Source organism: Mesoplodon mirus, assembly GCF_964341445.2.
Source record: "Mesoplodon mirus genome assembly, chromosome: 3".
NCBI lineage: Eukaryota > Metazoa > Chordata > Mammalia > Artiodactyla > Ziphiidae > Mesoplodon > Mesoplodon mirus.
The window spans coordinates 162,268,006-162,281,229 of NC_138978.1; the positions used below are offsets into that span (position 1 = coordinate 162,268,006).

At 36.9% G+C, this 13,224-nt stretch overlaps 1 protein-coding gene across 5 annotated transcripts in view; it reads left to right on the plus strand.

The window, feature by feature from the left end:
* Positions 1-13,224, plus strand: part of ACBD6 (acyl-CoA binding domain containing 6) — a 227,427-nt gene that overhangs the window by 155,701 nt on the left and 58,502 nt on the right. The window contains exon 7 of one of the 5 annotated variants that reach the window (XR_014293615.1): positions 2,209-2,330. The exons of 3 other annotated variants lie outside the window; for them this stretch is intronic. Coding sequence is in view for 1 of the 2 variants with exons in the window: in XM_082616571.1 (XP_082472697.1) it covers positions 2,209-2,235 (27 nt within the window). In the remaining variant the exon portion in view is untranslated. Of the gene's footprint in view, positions 1-2,208; positions 3,439-13,224 lie in introns of those variants that run through there. One more of the 5 variants, XM_082616571.1, reaches the window with a different exon arrangement.

Sequence of the window (13,224 nt, forward strand, 5' to 3'; positions counted from 1 at the left end):
AAACCCTTTTGACTGGGTTCTGCCATGCAGGGAAATTTTTAGTGACGTTTAAAAGGTTTCTCTTGTGTTCCTCTAATGGGATAAGTAAAAAAGGCTTGTTTTAGCCCAGCAAATGGGGGGACAATCCAATTTCCTTGATTCCATCAAGACACTTTTAAAGCATTAGCCTGTGCAGTAAAAAAAATTCAACTGACCCCCTTTGCCTGATGGCTTTGAAAAGTATCCAGATGTGTAGGTATTTGCCCAACACAGCATACTTGGTTATTGCTCTTCCAACACATCCGTTGATGGAAAAATCTTATGTGAAGCTCCAATAAATGTCAGTTTATGTTATAGAACTATAAAAACAGTGCACCAGAGTATAATGGTCTTTCTGATGGGCAGCCTTTCCCTGGAAGATGAAAAGAAATCCTGCCAAGTATGTTTAAATTTAAAAATTAAGGAAAAGATAAATTGTTTAAAATAATAATTTAGTGAACTTTTTGTTACATTCAGTTTGTTCACTGCTGTTGATATTTACTTCTATTTGTCCAAAAGATGGTGCTCATTTACAGAGAATATACAAGCATAGGGCAGTGGTCCTCCAATGTTGACTAGTATAAGAATCATCTGGGCTTGTTAAAACAAGTTTCTGGGCCCAACCCCCAGAGTTTCTGGTTCCATAGGTCTGGGGTGGAGCCTAGTTTGCATTTTTCACAAGTTTCCAGGTGGAACTGATACTGCTCCTCTGAGGCCCACACTTGGAGAACCACTGGCCTAGGGGATCTGTGAAAAGTTACTCACCTCTGGATCAGTGGTTCAAAATTTGAATCAAATCACTTAGGCTGAAAGTCATTAACATCTGAGAGCACTCTGATGTGTGAAAAATGTGTTGATGGGCATCAATATAGTCTTGAGTGGACAGGCATGTATTTGACAGTTGGCCTTCTCTTTGGCAGTCTTCAAAACCCATTCCAAAGGGAGGGAAAACATAGATGATGGAGCTTTCATTTTAGAGACAGTGCAGGAGAGAAAAGTATGGGAGCTCTTATGTTACTGAAAAAAATAGAAACTGAACATAAGTTTTCTATGACCCATTGCCTAATAGTAGAATGAAGCTGTTTTTTATGGTATCCTGATATTTAAAATTTTCTTTTTAACGAGAACTTCTGCCCTTTAACTATGTAAAAACCCAAAGCACCTTCTTACTATTTTTTTAAAAAGTAAATTACATTTGATATTCTGATTCTTTGAAACTTGATCATTTTTGCGTAAGAAATAATGGTAATTGTGTTATCCAGAATATTTCACTCTAGCTATATCAGTAGTATTTCCTCTGAAATACTTAGAATTGATCTAATAGCCTACTTTTACGCAAGAGTCTAGAGAGTTAGATACTATTTATTCATTTGTCCTTAAAACATGCCTGTGAAGTAAATAGGAGACCAAAAATAATCACCTTTTGACAAGAAGAAATTATAGCAGAGAGATTTGTTGGTGTCTGAAAATCATAGAGGGAAAACTGGAAAGAAAGAAACTTAGGAACCTCAGATAGACCCTTTTAAAGAAGGTAGTCCAGTACTCAGTCTGATTTTCTTCTGGTGGAAGAATACATATGCTAATCCGTACATGTATATCTGTTCTTACAGTGTCTAAATGCTTTATAGTGATTCATAATGTTCTTCTGTTTCACACTTTTATTTTCTTCTATCTGTCCAAGTAAATTCCAAACAAATCTTTTTTCATAAAATATATCTTATATTTTATGACACTCTATTTTTAAAAAGACTTCTACATTGATTCATGTCATCTGCGAAGCTATTGTTTGTCTGTTTTTTAATGGTTTCCTTTTAAAGTTATGGAAATACCATATAATATAGAGGAGGCCCCCCAAAATCTATCTGATTTGTTTTATTCATTGCACTGTCACCTTCTAAAAATATTTGTTGAATTTGTGGCTAGCTTTGAAGCAGAACAAATGCTACTGTTTTAAAGAGTTATCAGTTGCTTTGTGCTTCCTTTGGGAGTAAGGGTACTATCTGCATTACTTAAAACTCAGTTTGAAAATAATTAAAGGTGACTTTGAAATTTCTATGGGTTAAATGAATGGAATCAGGTAATCAGCACTTTTCTGGAGCCCTCCTGCATTTCCCTAGAGTCCTCTGAGCCTACATTTTGTGATTCCCTTCCAGCACCAACCTTCTTTTTTGTTTTGGTTTTTCTCCTCAGCTAAGGATAGGTAATCAAGTCAAATGATAATGATCCACATGATAGCAGGTATATTCTGCTGACCTTTCCCTGTGGTGCAGTGAGTACTGAAGATGGAGTCCAGAGAAGACTGCAAAGAGGAGGTCAGTGCAGAAGTGGGAGCAGTTAATCTCTCTCCTGCTCTGATATCTGACAGCTGGTCTCACATGGGCCTGGTGCCAGCAGTGTCTTTACAGGCTTTGTGGCAGAGATTATTTAAAGGAGATTAATCCCCCTAAACCCCTTATATTTTAATTATTTCTGTATGTATTTATAAAACCTGCAGTCTGCTTGTTTCAGGGCACAGTTGTCCAAGCCCTCGTCTTTAACCTGGTTTCCACAATCAGACAAGTCTATCTCTGTTACCACAAAGGATACACCATTGATTTGATTTTCCTTGTTACTGAAATTGTTTGTTACTGAAATTTATTCATTTGTTTTTTGGTTGGTTTTGGTTTCTGTTTGATATTATTAACATTACTGTTTGAGAGGGTAACTAAAGTTAATATGACTTATTTTAGAATATCTGCTAAAATGCTGTTTTTGTATTACATGATAGGAATCTAAAGTTGTAGACTGTAGGATGTGAAAACCTCTCGGTACTATTAAAAAACAATAGATCTTTTAGGGTATTATATTTTAAAGATTGATTAGTGGACATGCCTACCATGGTTTCCAGCATTGTCAGCTAACTTTATGCCTGACCAGGGCATCCAGAACAAAGATTTCTGCCTCTCCAATTTATGTCATTGAGGACTATCAAAATTTCCTTAGAATTTGAGTTCACACAGAAAGAACAAAAATCCTTCATTAAAAAAAAAAAATAGCTATGAACTATCCTTTGTGGCATTGGAGCATCACGTCTCTAGCCACCATGGAAGTGCTTCTGTCTTTAACATGCAAGGAAGCATTTCTGCCTCTTCATGCACTCTATTGCACCTTCTTTCCAATAGCTAAGAAAGGAATTCTTTGGGAATCATCCTCCTGAAGGTCTTCCGCCTTCTAGGGAACCTCTAATAGGGCCTGTCTTGATTTAGAATGTGTTCATGATATTTGTATCTTCTAACTACTTGTTTTAGAAAGAAAACATGTCCGAATTAAATACATACATAGATACATAAATAAGATCTGTGGGAGCAGCATAAAGATCTTTTACGTTCTACATATTTTGTGAATGCATTTTAATTGTTGTTAGTTGAACTTTTTCCTTGTTCTTTCCAAAAAATGAATTCTCTTTCCTGTAACTTATTTTTCAATAATAGGTATTATGGAAGCATATATTACCATAAAGAATCAGATTGTAATGTAATAGTATAATACTGAATAATATAAACAATTTTGTATATGTTCTCATATTTGAACTGATCTAAACTTCCTATATGTACAATGTTAATTTTTAAAACCATAAAAATATGCCAAATTCTATTAAAAGCTAGGGAAATCCTTAGTTAGAAATTCTTATCTGACTTGAAGACAATTAGAATATGCTTCAAAGTTTCAGGTAGAAGAATGGCATGCTTAGGACAGTGCTTGCAAAAGGGATAGGAGACCAGATAAATTGTTAGGGAGGCTCTTGTAGGAATTAGTGGATTAGAAGGTTAGGACCTGGTTAAGGTCCATTACTGTAGAGAAAGAAAGAATCAGATACAGTACAGGAGGAGAATTCAATCAACTTCACTTGATGAAGGACAGTATAAGAGGTAAAGAAAAGGGATAGAAGTTGAATATGACTCCAAAGCCATAGGCAAAAAAGTTTTCTGGTTTTGATGTGGCTAACTTTAGGGGGCTATCCTGAAAGTCATTCCTAAAGAAAAAGAGAAGCCAAAAGAGAACATTTGTACACACAGAGATGTTTTTCCAAGAGAATAATAGATTCTAAGAGAAGGCTGAATCTTTATTTTAAAATCTCAGATACTGAAAAATCTCCATATAAATATGAAGATATACAGAGAAACCCGTAAAATCCCAGTAGTGTTGAAGAGCATAAGCTTTGAAGCCAGAGACTTAATTTAAGTTCTGGCTCTGCACCTTATAAATCCTGTGACCTCAGACAAAGTTACTTAACCTACCTAAGCTTCAGTTTCTTCATTTGTGAAATGAGATAACTTAATACCTACTTCATAAGGTTGTTGCGTGGATTACATAAGAGAACACATAAATTGCTTAGTGCAGTAGACAGATTTGCTACTACCATCATTGTTTTTACTCACAACTGGCTAAAATCAGTCTTTCTTGCTATATTGGCAGGCTCTAGGCAGAAAGGTATACAAAATGAACTATCATTAAAGTTGCCCACAATACTGCATCTTTGTCTGTTTTGCTACTCAGACAAGGCATGTATATCTTTATTATAGAATTCTAATTCATAGATGACTTGAAATCTTTTGTTATTTTTAAATCAATACCAGAAGTAATACCTTTTTATTTGACTTTTAGTTGTACAGCCATACACAAAAGTTATTAAATTACAGTTGGGAGGTAGAGGTAGAGTAGGGGAATAAACTAAAGCGAACATTTATTGAGACTCTTAATACAATCATTCATTCCCCTTAATAAAATCAGTCACTTATGCCAGAAAAACAGCTCAGAATAGTTTTATCTTTGAATATGTGGATTTTGCTACCTCTCTTCCCATAGGCTGTGTCCTTTTTTATTGGGTCCCAAGAAAACAGCTTATGTAATATTTCTTTTGGACACCCAGGAAAGAATTTAGGCAGCAGGACTAATGTGGACAGTAAAAACTGAAGTAAAAAATCTTTCCATGTTTTTAAAGATTTAAAAAATTATTCTAAAAGAGGATGAAAGTGTGTGGATGGTGATAAAAGCCACCATTTGATTATATTTATCGGCAAATAGTTCTGAAGAAATTACAGTATGAAAAACTGAAATTGTAGCTTCAGGGGAAATAGAGGGTTAAATCTCTGAGCTGTAGAAGCAGATTGTGTTTTCCTTTTGTGATCTGGGCTGACAAGACATCAGTATTCTATTCATCTGTTGGGAATTAGGCTGTTAATCCAATCAATGACTCTTGAGTGAGCTGTGGCCTACCTCCCCCACTGGGGAACAATCGGATCAAACTGCAGATTGTTTAAGAGCACAGTGCTGTCCTCATGTCAGGTGGAATTCTCAAACGCTCCCTGGTGAATTGGGGATAGGGAAAGCTGCCTTGGCCCATTTATCCTCCTCCTTAAATAACCAGGTGTCTGCTTCATCCATAGGAAAGCATTAGGCAATAGTGACAACAGGAGTGCAATAGAAATCCATTAACTTTAGCTCACAAAAGTGTGGGTGAAAGGAAGCAATGCTTCCAAACACCCCACAAAACAGCTTATGTAAAAGTTTATTCATATTTTTTCCCTACTCCTCAAACCCTAAATCATTTTTTCTGTGGGCTTTTTTTTTGGTTGTTGTTAACAGTTCTGTATCAGTGAATTTTGTTAACCACCATGAGCTATTTCTGTGTGTTTATACTGCCCTGCCTCTATTTTTATAAGTCATCAGGGTAGAAGTAAATTTTAATATAGATTATGGGAACACTAATTAAATAAAATTTTAATTTTAAAATATCTTTCTCCGAGGAATGCTAATTAAATAAAATTTTAATTTTAAAATATCATAGTCTGAGCATACATAATTTTGACATCTTTTGCAGCCTAGCAAAATTTAATTTCTAATTACTGATTTAATAGTCCATTAAGTACATTTGGAAATTATTATTGAGCTGATTAGATAGATGTTCAGGGTTGCCGTTATCTTCTATGAAATGTATCTCAATTTTTCCTTTTAAACAGTAAGGTGAAATGAGCTATCATAAAGCAAAATATCCAAAATACAAAGAGGAATTCTCTAAGAAGGTACTTACAACCCAACCTTAGTGAAAACAGGCTTAAAGGATAATTTTATTGCTTTCTATCTACATTACGTAGGAGTGTTCCAAAAAGAATTTCCTAAATTTGCCAATTTTATCCATTCATCCTGCATATATAGCACACACCTTTTATACCCAGGACTCTTAAGCATTGGAACTGGGCTTCCCTGGTGGCGCAGTGGTTAAGAATCCGCCTGCCAATGCAGGGGACACGGGTTCGAGCCCTGGTCCGGGAGGATCCCATCCCACGTGCCGCGGAGCAGCTCAGCCCGTGCACCACAACTACTGAGCCTGCGCTCCAGAGCCCATGAGCCACAACTACTGAGCCTGCGTGCCACAACTACTGAAGCCCGCGTGTTTAGAGCCCATGCTCCGCAACGGGAGAGGCCACCGCAATGAGAAGCCCACGCACCTCAGCAAGGAGTAGCCCCCGCTCACCGCACCTAGAGAAGGCCCGTGCACAGCAACGAAGACCCAATGCAGCCATAAATAAATGAATAAAATAAATAAATTATAAAACTAAAAAAAAAAAAAAAAAGCGTTGGAATTACCACCGTGAACAAGACAGACAAGGTCCACACTCTGGGAGCATACATTCTAGTGAGGGAAACAGACCAAAAACAATAAATAAGACGCTATCAGATAAGCACTAAGAAATAAGTGAAGTAGGTTGGTTACTTTGAACAGAGTGATCAAGTAAGACTTTACTGAGGAAGTAATAGTTAAACAGAGACTTCAATGGAGAGAAGGTGCTGTAAGTCATGCCCCAAATCCCTGAAGCAGGAATGAGCTTGACATACGAAGAGCAGACTACTTATATGTATGCTGTTCCCCAGACCAGAGGGTTTCAGGCCTGGCAAAGCATCTGAATTTCCTTAGGAACTCTGTAAATATAAAGATATCTGAGCCTCTAGTTCTAGAAATCCTGGTTCGGCAGGGCTGGATAGGATGAAACCTGTGCATCCAGTGCCATGAACAGTATGGAAAACCTACTCCAGCCAGTGTAGATAGTTTCCTCCCTTGAATACATCACATACTTACCTACTTCCATCTATGCCTTTGCACATGTTTTTCCTTTGCCGGTAAAGTTCACCCTTATCCTCTCACACATACGTACATCCTCACCCTTTCAAACACCATGTGCTCTTCAAGGCCCTGTCTCAATAGGAAGCACAGAGCACTATTTTTGAAGTATTCTTAACAAAAAAAGTTGAACCCAAATTTAATAAAACCTATTAAATGTGATAATGATGTAATGACATCAAAAGAAAGTAAACTGGCAAATCTGGACTATGGGACATTCTGCTGAACGACTGGACTCTTTCTATAATAAGTCAGTGGCATTTTTAAAAAGTGAGACAATAAGAAACTCATTAAATAAAAAGAACAATTAGGAGCCAGAATGTAATCAGGTGCCATAGTATGAGATATTCTGAAAGTACTTTGGAAGAGGTAATGGGGGAGAAAATGGAGAAATTAGTATGAGCCACAGTAGTCAGAGACATCTTCAAGAGGGAATTGTGGCCTTTCATGAACTATAAAAGCTAGGTGCTATTTGATGGCCACTGAGGTGGGAATAGGGTTAGGTAGCAGAAACAGCTCAATCTAGATATGTGTTTTTCATGAAGAATAATTGGATAAAGTGGATCCAGACCATGGATGCTTCGATGCTTAGATTAAGCAACTTGTACTACTGTGTGTGTGCATGCATGTGTGCGTGTTTTTAAAAGGAGTGACATAGGGCTTCCCTGGTGGTGCAGTGGTTGAGAGTCCGTCTGCCGATGCAGGGGACGTGGGTTTATGCCCCGGTCCGGGAGGATCCCACGTGCCGTGGAGCGGCTGGGCCTGTGAGCCATGGCTGCTGAGCCTGCACGTCCGGGGCCTGTGCTCCGCAACGGGAGGGGCCGCAACAGTGAGAGGTCCACATACCGCAAAAAAGAAAAAAAAAAAAACAGGAGTAACATAATGGATTTTTTAAGAATGATTAATCTAGTGATGGTGTACTACTACTAGGGAGAAAGGCAACAGGGAAGAATAGCAGTGAAGAAACCATTCTGTTCATTCAGATATGCATTGATAAAGGATTTATATTTGAGTAACAACAGCAGAAGATATTAACTAATTTCCCAGATACCCAAAGGAAAGTGCCTATTTCATAGCACCCTCTGTGGATGTGGAACTATTTTGTAGACCTAGCAGACTGTGAAAATTTTCATTGTGACACCAGCAGAATGGCCATCATTTAAAAGTCTACAAACAAAATACTGGAGAGGGTGTGGAGAAAAGGGAACCCTCCTACACTGTTGGTGGGAATGTAAATTGGTGCGGCCACTGTGGAAAACAGTATGGAGGTTCCTCAAAAAACTAAAATAGAATTACCATATGACCCAGCAATCCCACTCCTGGGCATATATCTGGACAAAACTAATTCAAAAAGATATATAGGGCTTCCCTGGTGGCGCAGTGGTTGGGGGTCTGCCTGCTGATGCGGGGGATGCGGGTTCGTGCCCCGGTCCGGGAGGGTCCCGTGTGCCGTGGAGCGGCTGGGCCCGTGGGCCGTGGCCGCTGGGCCTGCGCGTCCAGAGCCTGTGCTCCACAGCGGGAGAGGCCACAGCGGTGAGAGGCCTGTGTACCGCAAAAAAAAAAAAAAAAAGATATATACACCCCTAAGTTCATAGCAGCGCTGTTCATAGTAGCCAAGACATGGAAACAACCTAAGTGTCCATCAACAGAGGAATAGATAAAGAATATGTGGTACATATATACAATGGAATACTACTCAGCCATAAAAAAGAATGAAATGATGCCATTTGCAGCAACATGGATGCAACTAGAGATTATCATACTAAGTGAACTAAGTCAGAAAGACAAAATCATATGAAATCACTTACATGTGGAATCTAAAATATGACACAAATGAACCTATCTACGAAGCAGAAACAGATTCACAGAGAACAGACTTATGGTTGCCAAGGGGTTGGTGAGGGAGGGATGCACTAGAAGTTTGGGGTTAGTAGATGCAAACTATTACATATAGAATGGATGGACAACAGGTCCTACTGTATAGCACAGGGAACTATATTCAGTGTCCTGGGATAAACCATAATGGAAAAGAATATGAAAAAGAAAATATATATATGTATAATTGAGTCACTTTCCTGTACAGCAGAAATTAATACAACATTGTAAATCAACTATACTTCAATTAAAAAATTTTTTCATTGTGAAAGTGAATGAGTAGGAAAGGAAAGAATCATTTCTTGGATTTCTCCACTGTATGTCTGATTATTTACCATAGGAGGGATTTAGAATCGAGTAGATTGAAGTATATTGAGCTTTAACTGTATAGTATTATAGAAACAGTAATGCAGTAAGCAAAACACCCTTTAGAAGAGAAAATAGTTTGTCTCTGTTCCCTCATGTACCTAAAAATGTATAGACTAAGCTACAGCTTCTCAAAATATGCATACTTGAAAAAGTACAGCAATCAACCAACAAGAAGTAAAAATAAATGTGTGGTCCTGAAGAGTAAGATTATTCACTCTCTGAATGTGATATGTCAGTTTTGAGATTATGGTTAATAAGAATTACACAAGCACGCTAGATATGAGACTGTAATTTAGGCTACCTATTGTCTTTAACAAAAAGAAAAATTTTAACTACATTTCTTCTGTGCATTGTATTTATTTGTGTTGACTCCCCTTGCTCCTTTTCAGTAGCATAGTACAGTTGAGAAAACATGTATTTTGATGCTGGGCCTTGGGCAAGTTATATATATAACCTCTCTGAGCCTCATTTTACCCAGCTTGGAAATGGGAATAATAATGTTTATGTTAAGGGTTGTTGTGAGGATTTAAAAAAATGATGGTCATAAAGCTTCCAGCACACAATAGGTATTCAGCCAATGTTCCTTTTTCTTTCCATATTCTAATAAATCCTCAACTGTGTAGCACACTTTGCAAAGTTAAACATTCTAGATTAATGTGGGTTTCAAATAGCTGAACAGTTACATTCTGCTTTTTTTTTTAACTTTTTCTATAAAATTTTTTTTTCTAAAATATATTCTACACTTCATTGCCTCCTTCTTAAATCATTGGCTGTACCACAGGTATTTATAGATGGTGAAGCATAGAGCCAAAGCTTCTCTTTCCCTCTTGAGATTGCTAAAATCTACTGGTTGGCATGCAGCCCAGCCCTCTTTATGCTGGCTATTCTCTGTGGTCTAAAATGTCTGCAACTTGCCACCTCTGTCACAGCTCTGATTTCTGCTGGCTGCTACTACTGCTGCCCCCATTCTTTCTTCTAATTACCATTAGGCTCTGCTGGCCCTCCTACCGTTTCTGCTCTCTAGTCCTTGCTTTCCTTCACTTTTCACTTTCCGTGTCTCTTCTGCCTCCTGTTGCATCTCATATTTCATAGACAAAGACTGGCCTTTCACTGCTTTGTCAACCCAGCTAGAAGCATCCTTCTGTACAGGAGCCAACTGGTCACAACTTTTTTAATATGATTCTTATCAGCATCTTTCCCCTGTACGGTGGGCCCTATTCCAGGTACTTGAGAATGCCAAAAACCAAGCCCCTAGATTAGTGAGGTATAACTATATTTGAATTTCCCGCAAGTAGTTTATTTTTGTCTCATTTAACTTTTATTTTATGCCAAGTTTTGTGCTAGACAGAAGGGATGAAGGAACTCTAGGGGTCTGTAAAGTTAATCTATGCTATAGCTCTTACCTTCAAAAGATCAGGAGGACACAAGCATATTCATAAATAATACAAGGTAAAAGATGAAGGGGGATGAGAGAAAATTTTAAGGGTTGTGAAGGCTCAACGTTCTACTTCAAGTTATAAAGAAGAGTGGCAGCTTGTGAACCCAGTCTCAGAGTAGTGGGTGATAGCTTAGAGTTCTGCAAGTGTCAGAACAGCGGAACATGTCAGAGGGAGGGGAGCTTTCATGATTCCCTACCATTTTAAAGATAGTGGTAAAGAATCACTTAGGTAAAGAGTCACATGGGTACATTTTTTCATTTCTTATTTGAGAGTCTGTGTCTTTAAATTCCCTGTATTATTTTGTCATTCATTTGTGTCCCTTATGAATTTTTATTTGGAAACAAAGGATATGTAGGTATAGTGTAGAGGGTGTACATTTCTATGCTTTTATAGTTTGATTTTTAAGCATGGTTGAATTTTTCTACATTTTAACTTTATTATATGATTTTATTTTTAATTCAACTGAGTATTTTTACTTTACCCTAATGTATAATCCCTTATAATGATTTCAAATGTATGACCAATGTTAATTTATTAGAATTGTTTTTGCTGTTTATAACAACTCCATATTTATTAAATTTGAACATTTCCTTTGAGCTGAAGCAGAAAGGAAAAGCATAAATAACCATGACAAACAACCCTCTTCTGGTGTGGTCATTTGAAATGAAACAACCAAAAAATTTAATTAACTTAAATTTAGAAAAATTAGCTGATATAAGTTGTAAACCAGATGAGTAAAAGCTTTCACTTACTCATTCTTGACATACAATTCCATTTATTCTTTGTAATATACTTTAAAAGAGAATGTTTATAAAGACTAAGGTTTGGGTTCCTATATCCTATTTTGAGGTTACCAAGAAAAAACTGTTTGGAGTCATATTCGTGCTTTAATACAAACTCCACTTTAACACACAAAGAGGAATAACAGAGATAAAGATTTTGCAGATACAAGATGATGTGTATTATTAAAACATCATAATCATAATACTAAGAGTATTGTAATATAGTAGTCGATTTAAAATAATTATTAATAATGATTAAAACCTGAACAGGCTTTATTTAAGTGAGTCATAATCATCAAGTTTATTGATCGAACATTTCTTGAGTGCTTATTATGTGCCAGGCATACAAAAGATGAATAAAAGAAGAAGAATTTACATTTGGGTCCCTAAAGACTACAATTTGGTTAGAGAGTAATTTTAAATAATCATCTTTTCTTTGTTTTACCCACATACCTATTCTTTAGACATGTCAAGGTACTTGGACATATAAACAATTCAGAGTTGAGGAAAAATTTTTATGTCTTTTTAAAGCCTGATCCTTTTCTCTGGTACTCTTGGAAGACAGAAAAGTTAATAGGATTAGAAGACAACCTGGTTGTCCTCCTGTCTTTCTATTCCCCACTTGCCAATCAGTTCTGTGATTGCAGTCAAGGTTCTCGTGTTCATGCCCCTGCTCTGATTGATTTCTAGGTGGACACGCTCTAAGTTGAAAGATCCAAAATCTCAATATTTCACATTAAACACAAGAACACTTCAGCCCACAACATCTGAACTCAAAAGCCCCAAATTAGGCATGGTGATCTGAGGAGCATAGCAAGTAAGAAATGTATGGGGTGGGGGGGAGGTACAGGCAGGCAGGTTACCCTATCATGCTTGTAACTGTAAATAGACATTTATAACTAATCATAGTTTTAATCAGTTTGATCAGTATTTATTGGCAATAGCCAAGTAATAATCACTGAAAAATGTTTGTAAATGTATAGATGGTATTCAGATTCAGAGAGAATACAAATGAGCAGTAACTTTTTCTTATTTTAAAGTGATATCAATGTATTTTAGAAATTTTTACAAAATACAAATAATAAGTATAAAGAAAAAGGTTTCAGTCGTCCATAGTCTTACCCTTGAGATAACCCTTGTTATCACTTTGGATGCTTTCCTTTTTTCTATGGGTAGATAATACATTTTAAAAACAAAAATGGGATCCTACTGTACATAGTTTTATATCCTACTTTATTTACTTATCATGAGTATCTTCTCATATGCATATCAGACATTCTTCTTCAGCACAATTTCTAGGATGGCTGCCTAGTACTCCATCCTACAAGTATATTATACTGTAGCCATTCCACTGTTTAGACGTTTAGGTTGTTCTCTTTTGCAGTATATAAGCTAGATTGTAAACTCCATGAAGACAAAGACTATAACTGGTTTATTTATCACTGTGTCCCTGATATATAGTAGGCTTTCAGAAAATAGGTGTTTAAATTAATTCTTCTACTTCTCCATGTCTGTACCTATTGCAGCTACACATGACAGGAGAAAAACACATAACTATGCTCACTTCAGGCTTAGAACCACT